Here is an 18,766-nt window from a genome sequence, read left to right as displayed (position 1 = left end):
GTGTTTGTTTTCTTATATGAAGCTACTTGTGTGGACAGGTAGGCGATGATGATCGGCAACATCTTTTTCTATACGAACGTGGAAAGAAGAAACAAATGGAAGGAAATAAAGTTGCATTTAAAGGTCGACATGAATTTCTATATCATGTTTGGGGTTAATCATGATTGTACAGCTGAAATTTTGCATTGAGGCTGTCTGCCAACTTTAAAATAAGCACACATTTTCTTTCTTTTTGTTTAGATCTATCATGGGGATACATGCATACACATGTGGATTGATCCCAAAAGACTGGCAGAATTACAGTCTTACTTGATTTCTGTATAAAAAAATGATGGATGAGATCTTTTGTTGTTTTATAGTTTTCCCTTTATTGCTTAAAGTGTTTTGGGAAACCTATATAAAACAATTTAAAATCTTTGATGCTGTGACTTGGGGCAGACAGTATTCTTATTGGAAATGTTTAATTTTTATTACCCTTGTGACAGAATTCTGCTGTCATTTAGCATGTTTTAATGTTCTCTGCTAGTTTTATTTTATTTATTTCTGATATGATATGCTTTTATGGGCTGGGAGGGTTGCCTAGCAATTGCTAAAATTTGCAGTTGGCTTTCTTAAATTTGCGTCTTTATCAGTTCTTATTATTTTACTATTGGTAACATTGCCTTATTAAATTGGGCCCTTTTGGTTACTGCATCATATCTTCAGCAATCTACTTAGCACTAGAATCTAGTATTAGGTTATGTTGGGTGTGATTTGGACATGATCCTGTTGTGATTACTTTTCTAAATACTTTTTTGTATTCTTGTGTAGCAGATGGTTCAGACCCCTCTTCTTATTCCGGAAAAATAATTGAGTGTTCTTGGTCTTCTGAAGCAAATGAATGGGTCTGTATGCGCATCAGGACCGACAAATCAACTCCGAATGATTTCAATACCTACAAGAAGGTCCTTATCCACATATTTTAATTTTACTTTTCCTGTTTGACTCCGGACATTGGGCTTATTGATTGCTGATTTTGGAAGCAGGTTATGCGAAGCATAAGGGATAATATCACGCAGGACATCTTGTTGAATGAGATCTATGAGATCATTCGTCTGCCTATGTATGCTGATAGGATAAGGAATGATAGCAAAGCAGCCCAGCAGCATGCAAATGCAGCACGACGAAGGTGACAGCAGGGCTGAGCAACACTGGCAGTTTCTTGTAAGGTTTGCTGATAATAGGTGAGCATAGTAGTACTAAAGGCTGCCCTCGGACACCTTCTTGGCAAGTCGTTCAGAGTTGTAATTACTTGAGTTCGGCATAATTTGGGCATATCAGCTGATGATGAATCACAGAGATTGTGTAACTAGCTAAAGCGTAGCTATAATTTGTACTGAGTGCTGTGCTGGTGAGTTGTATGATCCAGTTTGGCACACCAGATAACCCCCCGGTATTATTGTCAAATTTATTTGGTTCTGATAGTCGTAGTCAGATGAAGAGAAGTAGGGTTAGTGTCAGCCATGTATATTCAGATGATATTATTAAGTTGTTTAAAAAGGTAGGCATTTTTTACAATCCAAATTTTGCCTTTCCCCTTTAATGTGAATATAACTTCGGGACCGTAAATGACTCTCCAAGCTCCTCCTAATCCTTGTTTTTAGTTTTTCGTCTTTCTTTCTATATTTTATTTGTTTAAGATAGAAGTGGGATTTTGGATTTTTACCACGCGCCTTGATATTATTCTTATGATTGAGATGATCCATTTCCTGTTTGATGCTGTCTTTGTGGTGTTATAGTAAATGAGTATTGAGCTCAAAAATCATCTTTGATGGTTACATAAACGACGATCAAAGAGGCCGACTCATGAGCTAATTACCAACTGGTCTGCCAAGTATTTGCTTTTTGTAAGGATTGATCATGGTGGATGAGTTTTGCTAATGTTGTTTGACAGTCAAGGCTTCCCCGCTCTAATGACGTGTGTAAAGCTATATGAATTCTGCTAGAGCTAGCGTTAGTGACCCATGTGTTTTTGGATTTGATTGGATCACCCATTCGCGTTTTTAGGTTTGATCTGATCGTAGATGCATTGTGACATTTTTGGATTTAATTGAAATGCATCAATGGTTAGAATCTCAAGCTTAATTTCACCAATATATTTCATTTCTGGCTGTTCTACAAGTTTAAGGTGTGAGTTTAGTTTCATAATCATAAAGAAAAAATAAAAATAAATAAGAAAGATAAAGTATTTTATATTATTTTGGAAGTAATGAAAGAACAGATGGTTTAACCAAGGTGGTTGGTGTGAGTGGTTCGGCACTCTCATTCCTTAAGAGAGGTCAAGGGTTCGATTCTTGCTCTTGTACGGAGTCACCACTTTGGCCAACACTTTATCCTTTACGGGCCGACTCGGCGTGAGCGGGGATTAGTCTGGGTTGTGGTTAAGGCTTAAAAGGTGCCACCCATAGTTGGGGCCCATCCAGGGCCACCTCGTGGTTCAGACAAAAAGAAAAAGAACAGATAGTTTTGTAACCGAAGAAAAAGAACGAATTATTTTGCCCTCACCTCCTCCTAGTCCTCTATGAGGCAGAGCAGACAGCACACAGTCGAGTCTCCAAAGATCACGATTAACTGACTTCTTTAGACGTCATTTCGCGCCCGAGATAACAACCCATTGGCCGCACTCACCAGTCACCGGACCTCTGCTTATAAACACCTCGCTTTTCTTCCCTCTCGCGCGTAAATGTAATTTACTCAAACCCAAGGGGCATTTACAATTATAGTCCTCGATTGTTGACTCTCTGCGCTCCCATGTCCAAAATTCTCTCTGCCTCACTCGCTTCTTCACATCTCTGAGACATTGCTCAGAACCCTAGTTAGTAGCTAGGGTTTATCTTCTCCTCCCAATTTCATTTCCGATCAGATTGATTCAAACGAGCACGTTCATATGAAATCCACCGCGGTTAGGGCTTTCCTGATCTGTCTAATTCTCTGCGCCGGCTCGGGCTTCGTTCATGGCGAGGAGCCTGCGAAAAATAAGTTCAGGGAACGTGAGGCCAGTGACGATTCCCTTGGCTATCCAAACATGTATGTTCATTTCTTCTTCAACTGTCGTAATTGCCTTTAATTCGCATATAATCACTAGGATTTCTATTGATTGTTAGGTTAATTGTATGGAATTTTTTGCATTTGACTGATGCGTTTCTATTATTGGTACTGTATTTTGTTAGAGATGAGGATGCATTGTTGAATACGCAGTGCCCTGCGAAATTGGAGCTAAGATGGCAAACTGAAGTTAGTTCTAGCATATATGCGACGCCCTTGATCGCCGATATTAATAGGTACGAAAAGGAAAGTGTTTTGGCTTGAAACTTTGTGCATTTACTTGTGCATTTTGAGATCACCTAGGGGACTAACATATGGTTGGCGTTTGAGTTAAATGTGTCTAGAATTGATTTGCGTGTTCTTTTTGTTTTTGGCATTCGTTTTCTTCCTCCCAGTGATGGAAAACTTGAGATTGTGGTTCCTTCTTTTGTTCACTATCTTGAAGTTCTAGAAGGTTCTGACGGAGACAAACATCCTGGTATGGCAATTTCGTTTATCTTTTTTGGGTAAAGCTGTCTTAAAGGTTGGTGAAGTGATTTTTCTGAGTACCTGCTTAATTCTTTATCAGGTTGGCCTGCTTTCCATCAGTCAACTGTACATGCCAGTCCTCTCCTCTATGATATTGACAAGGATGGTGTAAGAGAAATAACTTTGGCAACCTACAATGGCGAAGTTCTATTTTTCAGGTAATTTAATTATATTTATATTTTGCATGAGTGATGTTATTAGTTATATTTCTTTTTCTTTTTTCTTGTCCGTGCAATAATATATCAGCCTGCACAAGCTCGTAAAAGTTTTTGTGTATTTTTTCTCTTAGGGTCTCAGGCTACATGATGGTAGATAAACTTGTAGTACCTCGTAGGAAAGTTAAAAAGAACTGGTATGGGGGTTTGCATCCAGATCACGTGGATCGTACTCATCCAGATGTTCAAGATGATTCTCTTGTCATGGAGGCTATGAAATCAACCCTTCGTAAGTTATTTACATATTGCAGTAGTTCTTTTATTAATATAAATTCTTTAACGACTGCTATGGTTTTTTGAGGGTGCCCATATTCATAACATCTGTGGACCTTTAGGAAGAGAATGCTGAGCCACCTGAAACAGTTTCTGACTTTATATGACTGTGAAAGTATGCCTTTTAAGAGGAACTAATCTTGTCTGCAATTGATGGTTATCCTTGTAGAAACAGATGGAAGTACACCTGAATTAAACAACTCTGCTACTATTTCAACAGAAAGCCATCCTGATTTAAACAGTTCAAGTACTATTTCAAAAGAAAGCAACCTTAGCATGGTGAATGCATCAAATCCAGAGAATAAAATGGAAACAAATTCAAGTCATTTAGAAACAGTTATCAAGTTGCCTACAAGCACAGACAATTCTTCTGTGAAAAATGTGTCAGAGGAAACTGTTAATGCATTGAATGCAACTAGTTCTGGGAGACGACTTTTGGAAGACAAAAACTCGAGCGAATCGCTGGGGGTTGGTTCTGAATCCAAAAATAATAGTAAGGAGGATGTTCCTATTGCAACTGTAGAAAATGATGGACGTCTGGAAGGAGATGCCGATTCATCTTTTGATTTATTCCGTAACAGTGATGAACTGGCCGATGAGTATAGTTATGACTATGATGATTATGTTGATGAATCAATGTGGGGAGATGAGGAGTGGACTGAAGAGCAACATGAGAAGGTGGAGGATTATGTCAATGTTGATGCCCACATTCTCTGCACTCCTGTGAGTTTACACTTTAATGTTTCTTCATTTCACATGCATGCACACACTGCACAGGCATTAAGTATGTATGTAAGCATGAATGTTAGTTATGAATGGATTTTATTGCCAGATGCAAGTTAAATTGGTTGATGGGGATATGTTTCTTATTTTCATCAGGTCATAGCGGACATTGATAATGATGGAGTATCAGAAATGGTTGTTGCTGTATCTTACTTCTTTGATCATGAGTGAGTTCTCTTCCTTAGTGTCAAAACTCTTCTTTCTTTACAGTTGGAATCATATATTAATGATGAATGGTTACTTCTCTAACATTAAACTGAAAAAAATGGTTGTTTGTTTGAGTGGAAGTCAATCCCATTACCTGTAACACTTCTATTCCCATTTAAAGTGTCTACCTCCTGATTTTAGAGGATTTGTGCAGTGTAGGCTCTGGAAAAGCAAGTCTTTTCTGTACATGATGTACATTAGAGAATTTATCAAAATAAGCGTATATTTTAATTAATGGTCTGAAAGTAATCTGCCACCTTGTAAATTGGCAGGTATTATGACAACCCAGAGCATATGAAGGAATTAGGTGACATTGATATTGCGAAGTATGTAGCTGGTTCAATTGTTGTATTCAATCTTGACACAAAGCAAGTAAAGTGGACTGCTGAACTAGATCTGAGTACAGAGACTGGACAGTTCCGTGCTCATATATATTCTTCTCCAACTGTTGTGGATTTGGATGGTGATGGGAATCTGGACATTCTTGTCGGGACTTCCTTTGGCTTGTTTTATGTCTTGGATCATCATGGTGACTTAACTTTTCTTATCCTCATTCCTGGCTTTGCTGACATATTTAGCTCAAAATGCATGAGTTGCTATAAATTCTGCACCAGTTATATAAGATGCTGGATTATCTTTTGGTTACATACAGATCTTTTTTTCTCAGTGATGTAGTAACTAAATTGTTTCTTTTGTTCAGGCAAGGTAAGGGAAAAATTTCCTCTTGAAATGGCTGAAATTCAAGGAGCTGTTGTTGCTGCTGATATCAATGATGATGGAAAAATTGAACTAGTGACTACTGATACTCATGGAAATGTTGCTGCATGGACTCCACAAGGAGTAGAAATTTGGGAAACGCATCTTAAGAGTCTAGTTCCCCAGGTACATTGCAGTTTTAATTTTATATTAAGTTGTGTGGGAATGGGAACAGCATGCCATACCAGATCTTTTGCACTATAATTGATCAATTGTTTTCCGATTGTTTTTCCTGCTATGGACCTGGTGATATTAATTTACCATCTTGTTAGATAGCTTATCCGTTGTAAACTTGTATGCACAAATTTGTGATTCTCATTTAATCAAGACCCGTGAGCATCTTGGTTCTACGTATTAATGCTATCAATATTTTCAACCTGTGTGATTTCAGTTACATTAACACTTGGATTATTCATGTCTGGGCACCGTCAAAGTAAATTTATTATATTTCACAGTGGTGCAATCTGATGCATAGTTGTTGTGTTCCTCAGGGTCCCACTATTGGTGATGTTGATGGGGATGGCCATACTGATGTTGTGGTTCCAACCCTATCAGGGAACATATATGTTCTCAGTGGCAAAGATGGGTCAATTGTTCGTCCATATCCATATAGAACTCATGGGAGAGTTATGAATCAAGTTCTTCTAGTTGATTTAAGTAAAAAAGGAGAGAAGAAGGGACTCACCCTTGTTACAACTTCATTTGATGGATACTTATACATAATTGATGGACCAACATCATGCACAGATGTTGTCGATATTGGTGAAACTTCGTAAGTTTTTTTTGTAAATGTTCGATTAGTTCTCCCCATTCCAATGGTTTGCCTGAAACATTAATCTCTGCATGACAGATATAGCATGGTCTTGGCAGACAATGTTGATGGTGGAGATGATCTCGATCTTATTGTTTCAACCATGAATGGCAATGTATTCTGCTTCTCAACTCCCGCTTCACATCATCCCCTCAAGGCAGGATAGAACTGAAGCTGAATCTGTGGATAATTTCTTCTGTTGTATTCAGTTTTATTTTTTATTTTTTTATTTGTTTTAATTATCTTTACCATGTTGTCCTTTCTCAGGCATGGAGATTACCTCATCAAGGACGAAATCATGTTGCAAATAGGTACAACCGTGAAGGTGTCTTTGTTTCACATTCATCAAGAGCCTTCCGTGATGAAGAGGGCAAGAACTTCTGGGTGGAGATTGAGATTATAGATGGCTATAGATACCCATCTGGGTTGCAAGCACCATATAATGTCACGGTAAGTGGCTCCTTGCCACCATATATTGTTCAACTCTCTCTCTCTCTCTCTCTCTCTCTCTCTCTCTCTCTCTCTAAATAAGTTTTTGTTTTCTTTTAAACTATGCAGACAACCTTGTTAGTGCCCGGTAACTACCAAGGAGAGAGAAGGATTGTGGTAAACCAGATCTTCAATCGTCCTGGAAAATACCGTATAAAGCTTCCAACAGTTGGTGTAAGGACAACGGGGACTGTTATGGTGGAGATGGTTGACAAGAACGGACTCTACTTTTCAGATGATTTCTCCCTCACATTTCATATGTATTATTACAGACTGTTGAAGTGGCTGCTCGTCCTACCGATGATTGGAATGTTCGGCGTGCTTGTAATCCTTCGTCCTCAGGAAGCTGTGCCTTTGCCATCATTTTCGCGGAACACTGACTAAATGTTGGACCTTTATCAATACAAGACAAGCCAAGCTTCACGGAACATGATATACATTATCACCCGAGCAATCGCAGAAACCATGGCCGCACTCGAGTGAATACTTTTTTAATGGCCAAGCTCAGATTGATCTTGGTTGGCCCAAAATGTATGTGGCCCAAATCGACTGAGTTTTGACTTGAGCAATACATGTCGGAACTTGTAACATAGTCGAATATGAGTTATGGACGAGAAGTTTTTGACTACCAAATTGAAGTTTTACGTTCATAATTTGTTTCAGAGGATAATATAATGCAAAGCTATTGGATATTTATTTACAAAACGTCTTTCTGTCAAATCTCTTATAGTCGATTGATTCTAATGGCATCCAAAAAGTAAGAAAATAATTTGATTTCAACCATTTATTTGCTCAGTTAGGCTATCAGTCTGTTTCTATTTGCTAAATGAAATTCCAAGTTTCATATTCAATCTGTAACCGATCTCCTAGGACAAATATGAACCTAACTGATGCAAAAAATAAAAAAGCTATCGCAGATTGAAGCCAACATAAACAAACCCAAATAGCAATTCTGAATATCCCTCGTCTATATTTTGCACTCAATATAAGAAACATGTTCAAAATGACATAGTAAAATCAGAAAATACAGCCACCAAACTTAGACCAGTAAGTAACAGTTCGGTGCAGAACTGAGAAGATACCAGTTTAGATTTAGAATCCCTGCAAGACAGGCCTCTTCCCCAGCCGCTTGATCTCTCTGTCCATATTACCAGTAAGCATCAAAGCGAACATCTTGAAATCGCAAAAGAGAGACCAAAATGGATGCCCAAACGAAGCAGGAACATTCCCTTCCACGAAAAAATGGCTGTACCATGCACATCCATACCCAGCCAAAGGCACAAGAAACAAAAGCCACCAATTAAACAGCAGCGAGCAGAGGAAGAAGAAGATAGAAACAAGGGTCCCAACAAAATGCCAACGCCTTGTCGATGGCTTCGAGTGCTGGTTCACGTAAAAGGCCCAGAACTCCTCCAAGCTCCTGAAATTCATATCTTCAAGTGAATTAAAGACCAACCCAATTCAGCAAAACCTTGTTCAATGAAAACCCAAGTAGCAGATAATCAAAATTTTGGATTTAACAAAACCCAAGTAGAAAAGCTGCTATCTTTATTTGGACAATCTTCAAGAATATGATTTCGAGTCTTATCAGGTTCAGACAGGACGATGATGATACCGAGATGTAGAGCAAGAAAATCTTCAGGATGATACGAATAAAAAAAAAATCTGGAATTTTGGTTGATATTTTGTGGTGGACCGTGAAGGTGTTTGTATAAGAATTGTACAGAGCAGCGAGAAAAATCTCATAAAAGGGTGAATAGTTTCTCTCATCAGTCATCAGTTTGTGTGGTAAATTAATAAAAAATAGTAGGTTTAAGGTCTCGTCCACGTCACCCACTTTGGACTTATCATCGTATTTTTGTTTTGCCTTTTTCTTGGATTTAACAACATATTATTATATAATAAGTTCTTGATTTAGCAGGTAGCTAAGATAAAAGATGATTGAAGAGTTTTTAATATTTTATTATCTTTGGATTAATCTATTTAATCCAAATTACATGAACATGACTGCGTCATCCAACTGCAAATTACATTTATTGGCCAATTTTTTTTAAAATTTTTGGATGAATTTGGCCATTGGAGGAAAATACAAAAAAGAAAAAAGAATAAAAACTAAACCTTATGAGCGGATGAAAATCTGGCAAAACCATTGGCTAGCCGTTATGAGCCACGTCACCGCCACCAATCGTAATGCATATTTTACATCACTCTTTAAATGCCACATATTAGTTTATGATTTTTTCCGGGAAACAAATTTAATCATTTGCACCGACACATATTGAGTGTAATGATGTCATCGCATCATATTCATCATCTAGGGATCATTTCTCTAAGTTGAACCTAAATATATATGTAAAACTCATTTGTATTAGAAATGTGATCAACAATAAAATCAGTACATATAGTATAAATAACCGCACTTATACACTGCGTGTGATATACTATAACTAAGAGTTACCAATACGAAATTATACTCTTCTACATCTGCTAATCAATGATCATGGGCTAAGCTACATCTTCTAAAATGAATAATTTATTTGCTTCTTACAACAGAATCTAAAACATGCAACAGAAGAGCAAGGAATGCCTTGCAGAATCTTGAAACATGAGTGTTCAACTCTACTTGCTCAAATCTCTCTCAGCTCTAACATTGCCTAAAAAATGAACCAAAATTTCGAACATCCAAATTGATGTTATGTTCTTCTTTTCCTTGCCTATGCCGTCTAAGATCTCCAAATTGATGTTTATGTTCATCTTTTCCATGCCTATACCATCTAAGATTTCCTAAAAAAATTTAAGCATATATATTACTGATGCAAATCAGTCTAGAAGACACGCTCTCCAGTAGCAAATAGGTTCCAAAAGATTGCTGTCGCGAAATAGAGCACCGCAGTGACGGTTAGGAATGCTTGAAATGATCCTAACCATTGTACAAAATAACCGGTTCCTATTGTGCTGACTATGGCTGCAAATGTCCCTGCTGAATTTGAAATCCCTGTTGGTATATAATGCCATTGAATCATTGTAGTCAGCTAACTATACTAAGAAAGAAGTAAATAGAATCTAATCTTGCCCTCTGTGTCAAGCAACTGGGAAAGAACGTACCGTGGAGAAATCCAGCGTATTGAGGGGCGATATCCTGATCAAATAAACCACAGAAGCTAGATCAGATTGAAAATTCAGCGTCCACCATTTAATGGCTATGGTTGAATTGAATTAATAAGGGAATTAACTATTAGCTGCATTAGTTCGACTGTTCTGTCATATGCTTAGATGAATGGAACTTACTTGCATATTAAGGAGAAAGCCTGCTTGGCTGAAAGAGCTGAAGCACAAGGCTGCTGTGAGGAGTACCGCTGCATCCGTGGGTGTGTTCGCATAGTTTAGGCAGAGCAATGACACTCCAGGTCCAATGAAACCAATAGACTGTCATGCACAAATATTTCTCAGCTTTTGATACATAAGACTACCATATTTAAGGATCTGTTAAGTACAACTGGATTTAACTTGGATTTTATTTTATTCAAGTTAGACTTTCACAAGAAAATTCAGTTAAATAGGAGAAAAAGAAATAGGCCCTCCTGTCATGTGGTGTATAATATTTTGCTTTCTTTATCCACTGATATCCCTTGTTTGAGGCCAACTTTGTTGGTTTATATTGTGCTTTAACCAATAATATATATGAACTTATCCTACTATTCTGAATTGCAGGCTTCGAATTATCTACGAGCTCTAAAAACAGATGGAAATTCAAGAGCTACCTGCATGATCTTTCGAACTAAAGTCAAAGAGTAGCCTGCCTTGATTAATGAATCTGATGCTGCACCAGCAATGTAGCTGGAAACTGCCATTGTTCCCCATGGAACAGCACTAAACCATGCTGCTTGCTTCAAGTTTACACCAAATACCTATAAAAAAGATTGTAAAATTCACATTTAGGATAGTGATCTAGCAATTCATTTATAATTAATAACATTATACACCAGTAACATGATAAATTTACTAATGATCAACAAAGATAAAGGAAAAATGGACTTACAGTCTTAAAATAAACAGGCATCCACGAGAGTAGAACAAAGTATCCCTGTAAGGTAGGCCATGCTTAAGAATCAATTACTCAGCAGAAAACAAAACCATATTCCTACCCCATTAGTAATAAGAAAAACTCACCCAATTGTTAGTTATATTGGCAAAAATAATGGTCCATGTTGGTAATTTTGATAATAGGAGCCGCAGAGGTGGGAGCTTGCCACTGTTTACTGGAGAATCAGATTTTCCAGCTTGGATCAATCGGAGCTCCGATTTGCTGATGCAATAACTCTCTCTTGGATCATTTGTGACTGTATATGCCCAGATTGTCAGCCAGAGAAGTCCAATGGAAGAGAAGAGAATAAAGGGGCCTGAAATTCCAATTGATGATAACATAACTGGAGTGAGCAGCAAGCCTACGACATTGCCAAGGTGAAAACCAGCCATAGAGATTCCAACTGCACTTGCTCTTTCTTGGGTTGGAAACCACCTGCTCAAATTAAATATAAACAGATTTATTGCCTAGATTGTCAACTAATTCTCATATCAATTTGATTCAAAAATATTTTTCCAATTCATGTATTGGTTTTAGTACTTCAGTTCACTAGCAAAGACTATTACATAAAGCCCAGAGTCCTTCAATATAAACCTGCTCTCCAAGTTACCTAAAACCTTGTACATTGATACATCATTTGGTGACTCGAGCGTTATCGTAATTAAAAATTAAAGGTCTAATTCATGATTAGCAGCAATGATTAATGAGGCATTAATTACCTGGACAAGAGGGTGCTCATGGATGGCAAGGCCACACCTTCAGCCAGTCCAAAGAAGGCACGAACGGCCAAGAGGCTGGTTGTGGAATGGTTGGCAGCCCACGGGGTGAGGAGAGTAGCCAAAGACCACATGGCCACACCCCATGCCATCACTCTCTTTCCTCCATACTTGTCCACCAAGGCTCCTCCAATCACTGATGAGAATATGTATCCCCATAGAAAAGATGACTGCAACCAAAAATTAAAATGTTAAGAAACGATTCATGGGTCCCACAAGAAGTGCAGACCAAGCTCCACTACAATCCGTACAGTTCAATCATCTTTGCTAGCAAACAACATACATTAACCTTTAATCTCACGCAATGGGCTTATAACTCAAGTAATTAACAACGTTTAGTTCGAAATTTTGAGGTTCCATGTTCGAATCTCTACTCCCCTATATCATGTTTTGGGAAAAAAAAAAATCTATGGGATTATTCTTTGGGCTCCAACAGAATTAATTGTTCACTGTGGGCAATTTTATTGTAAACGGATTGGATGGGTTGTTCATTTTTCTCAACCACAACTACACAATATTTCTCTCATTATTATTATTGTTTCTTGACTATCTCGTTCCCTTGTTTACCTATAAAAGCACAACACGCAAAGAAAACTTGTACCTCTATTGACCAATAAAAAAATATTATTAAAAATTCCATACATAAGTATGGATTTTGTCGTTAATTTCAATGTTTTTTTTTTTTTTTTTTGTTCAATATCGTTAATTTCAATGTTAACACACAAACAAACGAGCAAAAAGGACAACAACAAAAAATTAAAAAAATAAGAAGACAGAAACAGAGTGGCTGAAGTGAAGTTTACGAGTACCTGAACGACGCCCAAGAAAGAACTGGTCCAGCCATTTTTAGCTGCGAGTGGAACAATAGCCACGGACATGACGACTCTATCGGCATTACACAAGCACATCACACACGCCAACAACGCCACCACCTTGAACCTCTCTGGCACACTGATTGCTTTCTTAGCAGCAGCAGCATCTCCTGATCCTCCTCCTCTGTTTCCCATCAACATTCCTCTCTCTATGCCCTCCGCCGTACACGTCACCACACATGGCTTTCCCCTCTGAAACCCCTCTGTTTTCCTTCTTCTTCCTCTGTTTCCCAATCTGAAACCTGCAGAAGAAGCAATCTCCGTCTCCCATTTTGCTTGGACTCTGCCTCTGGGCTTAAACCCCAACTGAGTTTTCTCTGTATTGATCAAACTTGATTGGGTTTTGAATAAACGAGCAGGGTATGAAATATGCAGCTGCGATGTAGTGGTAGATACAGCAGCCATGAGAGGCAGAGAGAGATCAATAAAGAGAGAATATATGAACTAGAAACCACCCATCAACAAAATGGGCATGTTAATGTACAGAATTTCAAATGCAGACTGACTCTGTTTAAAGGCATATGGTCAGATATATATAATATACAATGTAGTTGTGTATTATATTATTTTAATGGTGTCTGTCTGGTGTGGGAATGGAAGGAAAGAATGAAAAATGGAAAAATGGTAGGTGCAGGAAAAGGTTGTTTTGTATTGCGGGGGTTGGTGAGAAGAGAATGGGGAAATAGACCGATTGCTCGTCGAAGGGCATTTTCGTCAATATAAAAATACTGCTGACTTGTCATTCGTCAGAGTGTTCTAGACATCTAAATACTCCTACGTGGCAACACGTGTTGCTCTGCTTGCAGCCTTGGTTCGGTGGACAACCACCAGCTTTGTGGTTTTGCTACCTTTAGGCCATCTCCAGCTATATCCCAAATATAGCCCTAAAATAATGCAAAATTCATCTCCAGTCATGGGCTAAATAAAATTTTGGCCAAATTTGGAGGGCCACATTTGACCCTTTAGCCCTCCAACCAGGCCACATATAGCCCACCTTTAGTCTAGGCCAAATTTTTGTGGGCCCATGTATTTGCTTTTTAAAAGTCAACAATGAAGTAAGATGATGTCATAGCTGGATATATATAATAAAATATGAAGGATCCTAAAATATAGCCATGCATGGCTGGAGATGGAAAAATTTAGCCCTGCACTATTCTTTAAAAAATTAATATTTTGGAGGGCTAAATTTTTAGCCCTATGACTGGAGATGGCCTTAGGTGTCATACATGGAAAATTTTACGTTCCTTACATAACAAACCTTTACTTATGAACACTCAAACAAAAAAAAACAAAAAAACCTTACTTATGAACACTAGAATGAAATCACTTCGTTTTGGGTTCGCTTCACAATGTAGTTTAACGAACTCAAACTTATACCTGAGTTGTATTTTGATCTATCAGCTAAATTATTCACCAACTCTGTATTCATCGTCGCATTGGTCCTACCGTTACATTTTCTGTTAAATTTAGTCATTTGAGCAGCACATGCTACATTCGTGGGGGAAAATAAGACATTTGACACTCCAATCCCAAACCCCTTCTCCTAGCCACATCCACCTCAACAGACCCCATACTTGAACCCAACATCCCATCCAGGCGAACCCACTTTGTCCATGTCCCAACAATGAGAGGAACATGTCAGGTTACGTTTCAGGTTTTGCCAGTACAACACTATGGGTTTAATGGTATGGCACTATGGCTCTCTTTGGGTTGTCTGGAAGATGTGGAGTGGTGGTACTGCTTCTTAGCTTTTTTATCTAATAATTTTCATGAATTGTTTAGCCTTTCGATAGAGATCTGTCGTGTCTATTGTTGCGTAGCATATTGGTTTTGTAAGTTTAAGTAGGCGTGCTTTTGGTTGTTGAATCAGGGATTTTAATCACTTTATGGATTGTGTGTGATTCTCTCCATATCAATTTAACGTGTTGTTGCATTTGGTCACTAGACAAGATGTATTCATATTTGGCACGATAGTGACTTTGTACTTATTTATGTTCCTCTTATCAATAAAATATTATTGCTCTTTATTTTAATTTTGTAAATATCATTATCAACATTTTGTTAATTTATCTGTAATATCGTGTTCCTCTCTTTATTATTGTGTTATTATATTAGATGATTTAATTATTTCAGATTTTATTGAATTTTTATTTATTTATAAAGGTGATCATTGAATGATGTTCTAAAAACGAATTGTTCATATGATTGATGGTGGTTCGACCCGCATACGAATAATTTTTGGTGAATAGTAAAAAAGAGTTTCCTTAATATGTTAACTCATTAATATATTATAAAGAGCCTTCGACATCATATTGAAGCATTCAAATGTGTTTTATTTAGAACCACCGCCACCACCTATCTAACATTCAAGGCCATGTGCATCTCATCTGTATATTTTTTTTGGTTGGAATCTCATGTGTATTTTTAAAAGTTCTTCTTCTACATGTCAAGGCCTCACATTTTGGTGTTGGATTGGATGAACCCACAAACCATTTGGATATGCAGAGAGCATTGATGCATTTGGCGGATGCACTTGAAAAAGTTCAAAGGAAATTTGGGTTGTGGAAAATGGCGATGTGTGTGCTTTTGACGTTAGTTTTGAAGAGTAGAAAAGGAGGACCCTAGCTAGACCTAAGAAGAAAAATCAAAGCTGTGTTTGTTTTGTTGAATGCATAGAAACGAAAATAGGAGATTTTGACCAGATTTGAGTGCTCAGTCATTACCCTGTTTCCTCTGTTTCTGATTCCCATTCTACTTCCAACTACTACCAATTGCCAATTCAATATCAAATGTAGCAACAACAAAAAATAATAATAATAATAATAATAAATAATAAATAAAATCAGCAATTTTCTTAATATGCTCATGGAAAGAAAGAGTTTAAAAGAAAATTTATGAAAAATCAAAGTTTTTTTTATATATAAATATGTGCGGAAATAACTTTCTGTATTTTTTTTAATGAGGAATAATAAAAATCTCTTAACATACCCATACTTTAAAAAAAAATGTTACAAACAAACCGATATAATAAAACAAGGGTAAAAATAAATAGATAACAATATATCCCACTACCCTCAATATTTATCAAATTAGTTAGCCACCCTCAACTTTTAGAAAAATTATATTTCCAAGTACATTAAAAGAGAAACATAGATAGAATACTAGGAAGTAAATCTTTATTTAATTATTTATTTATTGGGTATTGAATGAATGAATGAATTAACAAAAACAAACAAGGAAAACCCTATGAAAAAGGATTGTACGAGAGTACCAAATAAAGTAAAATTTTCACTAGGACCAAATAGTGGTCTTTAATTTATTTATTTTTGGGACCTTAAGCCATGTGACATGTGATTTGGGGGAAAACTTACTTGATTTTTTTTTTTCTGCATTAAAAACTTACTTATTTTAAGCTATCCTATAATAATATAAAGAAATACAAATAAAGGCCATTGAATTATGGTGCACCTAATTACATGCTAATACTCTCTCATTCCTAAGTGTAGTAGGATTTTGTGAAGGGTGGTTCTATTTAAACTCTCTAATTTGCTCCTCTTCCTCTTTGCTCTAGGGTTTTCTTTTTGCTCCTCTTACTCTTTGCTCATATAAAAGGGCTAGCTAGAAAAGAAAAGAAAAGAAAAACCCTTTCTGAGGATGTATTAGGTTGGAAGAAAAAGAAAAAGATCCATGATGGCTACAAGACAAGAGGTATGTATCACAACTTTCTTCTTGAATACTTTGAAACTTGAATAAGAAATTTAGAATGCAAATCTTAGTCCTCCTATCTATTTGTTTTCTAGTTAACCAAGTTTATAAAGCCTCAACATCAAGAAATTTTGGGTTGAATATCTCAATGATTCATCACAATTTGGGATTAACCATATTATGCAACCCATTCTTGGAAAAGGAAGATCTCCATCTAATTAGTTAGAGGATTCTTTTAATCCATCCAAAAAAACATAATTTTAACTTATGATTCTTTCATCTTATTTTGGAGAATTTTTTTTCCCAAAGTTAGGAACGGGGAATGGGGTTTTCTCACACACACACACACACTGCTAATAAGGGTTCGAATCTAAGACTACTGGTCTGCAAGTCAAAATCATTTTTTCCACAGGGCTAGACCCCATTGGCTTTTTAGGGATTTCATTCTTGTGCTATTTTCTATATCTCATAGAAAATTCAATGAAATAAATCATTTGTCAACCTTTTTTATGTTGATCTTGTATTTATGTTCCATATGACATCGCTTCGACGTTTAAAGGTTAAAGCGTTTTGGAATTTGGGTGATCTTTTACAAGGATGATTATTTAATGAAGACTTTAGACTAGATGTAAGTTTTGAAATTTTTCAAAAATTTGGAGTTTTTTGAATGGAAATAGATGTTGTAATTCCAAAAAATTTGGAATGGTTGGAAGAGAATTTTCATTCCAAAGTTTTTGTGATTGGAATTGGAATTCCTGATTCTGATTCAATCTATTCGAAAATCAGGTGTACACCTACCTTACTCACTCTTCCTGAAATTTCTCACTACACCTTCATAACCCCGATATCCATCTCTCTCTCCCTCTCTCCTTGATGGGATCAGTTGTGCTACCTTTATCTTCCTCCTCAAGAAAGCCAAATCCGAGCTCCCTACCCTACACTCCACTACAAACAGGATTGGGAATCCTCAACCACTTCCCCAGTCATCAAAACACACTTCACCAATCTCACCCGCACGCGAGCTAATGATCTCTCTCACACCGATCTCTCATTTACTTTCATTTCTCTTTATCTTTCTCTCATGGCCAATCGACTCATGGGCTTGCTCGTCATCTCTCCTTTACCACTATCTTTCTCCTCTATTATTTTATTGTTTCTCTCATCTCTCCTATTTCCCTCCCCTCTGATCTGGGTGCTGGCACAATCGCCAATCTCAAACCGACAATTGTAGAGACGGAGATAGGGAAAATAGAAAAGGAGAGGAAGAGAAGGAAAATGGAGCGAGGAATGGGATGAGAATGGCAAACTGGACCTCGTCTTGCCCCACTATGCCGAGTCCAATTTTCCTGTTACCAAAACCCCTATTCCCCCTGTTTCTTTCTTAATTTTGCGACATGTGGCACACAACTAAACACTCATTTAACTTTGTTAATTGCTATTCGTATTAAAGAATAGTAGAATATTAAAATTAAAATAATGTTATTCACAAGCACAATCCCTTCGTCTTCTCTGCCACACATCTTGTGATGCAACAGATCCAGATCCATATATGCCTTCACTTATTGTGGTCCCTTTATTTCAACACACACACCCTCCCTTTGTCCTCTCTCTCTCTCTCTCTCTCTCTCTCTCTTCGCACTGCCGAACTAGATCCAGAACCCACATGTCCTCTGCCTTGACGATGCCAGCAAGCTTCATCGCGAGTTCGACATTCCCGCGGCTACTCTGTCGCGACCTTGAATTTCCCATGGTTGCTTCCTCCAAGGAAGAACAATCCATAAGGTTGATGGAGGTTCTGAGTAAAAGAAGATAAATATGTTCTGTTGGGCTAGAAATTTGATGAGAAATAGGGGGAAAGAGAGCCTTGGCTGGGTTGTGGAGGATAGGGGGTTGCCATACGTTGGTGGCCGTGTGCTGAGTGGTTGTTGAAGTTCGATGGGAGGGCATTGGGATTTTATTATTTTACTTCAATTTATTTTGTTAAACATGTATTTTAATATATTTTAAAAAAAATTTAAAGACCTGCAGAGTTAACAGAGTGAAATCAATGTTAAGTTTTGTGCCACATGTCACAAAACTAAGGAGGAAACAGGGGGCACAGGGGTTTTGGTAACAGGAAAACTGGACTCCACTCTGCCCTATTATCATTCTTTTTTGGTGATTTAATTATCATCACAAATTTA

General features: G+C 37.3%; 4 protein-coding genes across 5 annotated transcripts in view; 2 read left to right on the top strand and 2 right to left on the bottom strand.

The window, feature by feature from the left end:
• Positions 1 to 1,563, top strand: part of LOC110757331 (mRNA capping enzyme family protein) — a gene marked incomplete in the record, with an annotated part of 8,942 nt that extends 7,379 nt beyond the window's left edge. The window contains 3 exon segments of the mRNA XM_088255195.1: positions 39 to 123; positions 814 to 944; positions 1,026 to 1,563. Coding sequence (XP_088111321.1) covers positions 39 to 123; positions 814 to 944; positions 1,026 to 1,172 — 363 coding nt within the window.
• Positions 1,564 to 2,501: 938 nt separating this feature from the next.
• Positions 2,502 to 7,851, top strand: DEX1 (defective in exine formation protein (DEX1)). 2 transcript variants are annotated; one of them, XM_021958912.2, is made up of 13 exons: positions 2,502 to 3,066; positions 3,210 to 3,320; positions 3,480 to 3,562; positions 3,653 to 3,770; positions 3,902 to 4,056; positions 4,276 to 4,823; positions 4,980 to 5,050; positions 5,363 to 5,619; positions 5,791 to 5,972; positions 6,338 to 6,618; positions 6,697 to 6,814; positions 6,925 to 7,107; positions 7,216 to 7,851. In XM_021958912.2, the coding sequence occupies exons 1-13, from the start codon at positions 2,927 to 2,929 to the stop codon at positions 7,528 to 7,530; spliced, it is 2,562 nt and encodes an 853-aa protein (XP_021814604.1). In that variant the 5' UTR covers positions 2,502 to 2,926; the 3' UTR covers positions 7,531 to 7,851. The 2 variants fall into 2 exon arrangements, with proteins under 2 accessions (XP_021814604.1, XP_021814603.1); XM_021958911.2 differs by having other exon boundaries at positions 4,270 to 4,823.
• Positions 7,852 to 8,076: 225 nt separating this feature from the next.
• Positions 8,077 to 8,926, bottom strand: LOC110757330 (transmembrane protein (DUF962)). The gene has a single exon (XM_021958913.2). It carries the CDS (start codon positions 8,575 to 8,577, stop codon positions 8,239 to 8,241), a length of 339 nt encoding a protein of 112 aa, XP_021814605.1. The 5' UTR covers positions 8,578 to 8,926; the 3' UTR covers positions 8,077 to 8,238.
• A 737-nt stretch (positions 8,927 to 9,663) lies between these two features.
• Positions 9,664 to 13,515, bottom strand: PHT4;2 (phosphate transporter 4;2). The gene is made up of 8 exons (XM_021958908.2): positions 12,816 to 13,515; positions 11,950 to 12,176; positions 11,317 to 11,665; positions 11,186 to 11,230; positions 10,908 to 11,054; positions 10,435 to 10,572; positions 10,252 to 10,285; positions 9,664 to 10,141 (listed from the first exon to the last, which is right to left on the bottom strand). The coding sequence occupies exons 1-8, from the start codon at positions 13,281 to 13,283 to the stop codon at positions 9,972 to 9,974; spliced, it is 1,578 nt and encodes a 525-aa protein (XP_021814600.2). The 5' UTR covers positions 13,284 to 13,515; the 3' UTR covers positions 9,664 to 9,971.
• Positions 13,516 to 18,766: the final 5,251 nt, after the last annotated feature.

The sequence above is a fragment of the Prunus avium genome, chromosome 6 (genome assembly GCF_965620075.1).
Source record: "Prunus avium chromosome 6, drPruAviu1.hap1.1, whole genome shotgun sequence".
Lineage (NCBI taxonomy): Eukaryota > Viridiplantae > Streptophyta > Magnoliopsida > Rosales > Rosaceae > Prunus > Prunus avium.
The sequence above is the reverse complement of the archived record's forward strand: the minus strand, read 5'-3'. Positions and strand labels throughout refer to the sequence as shown.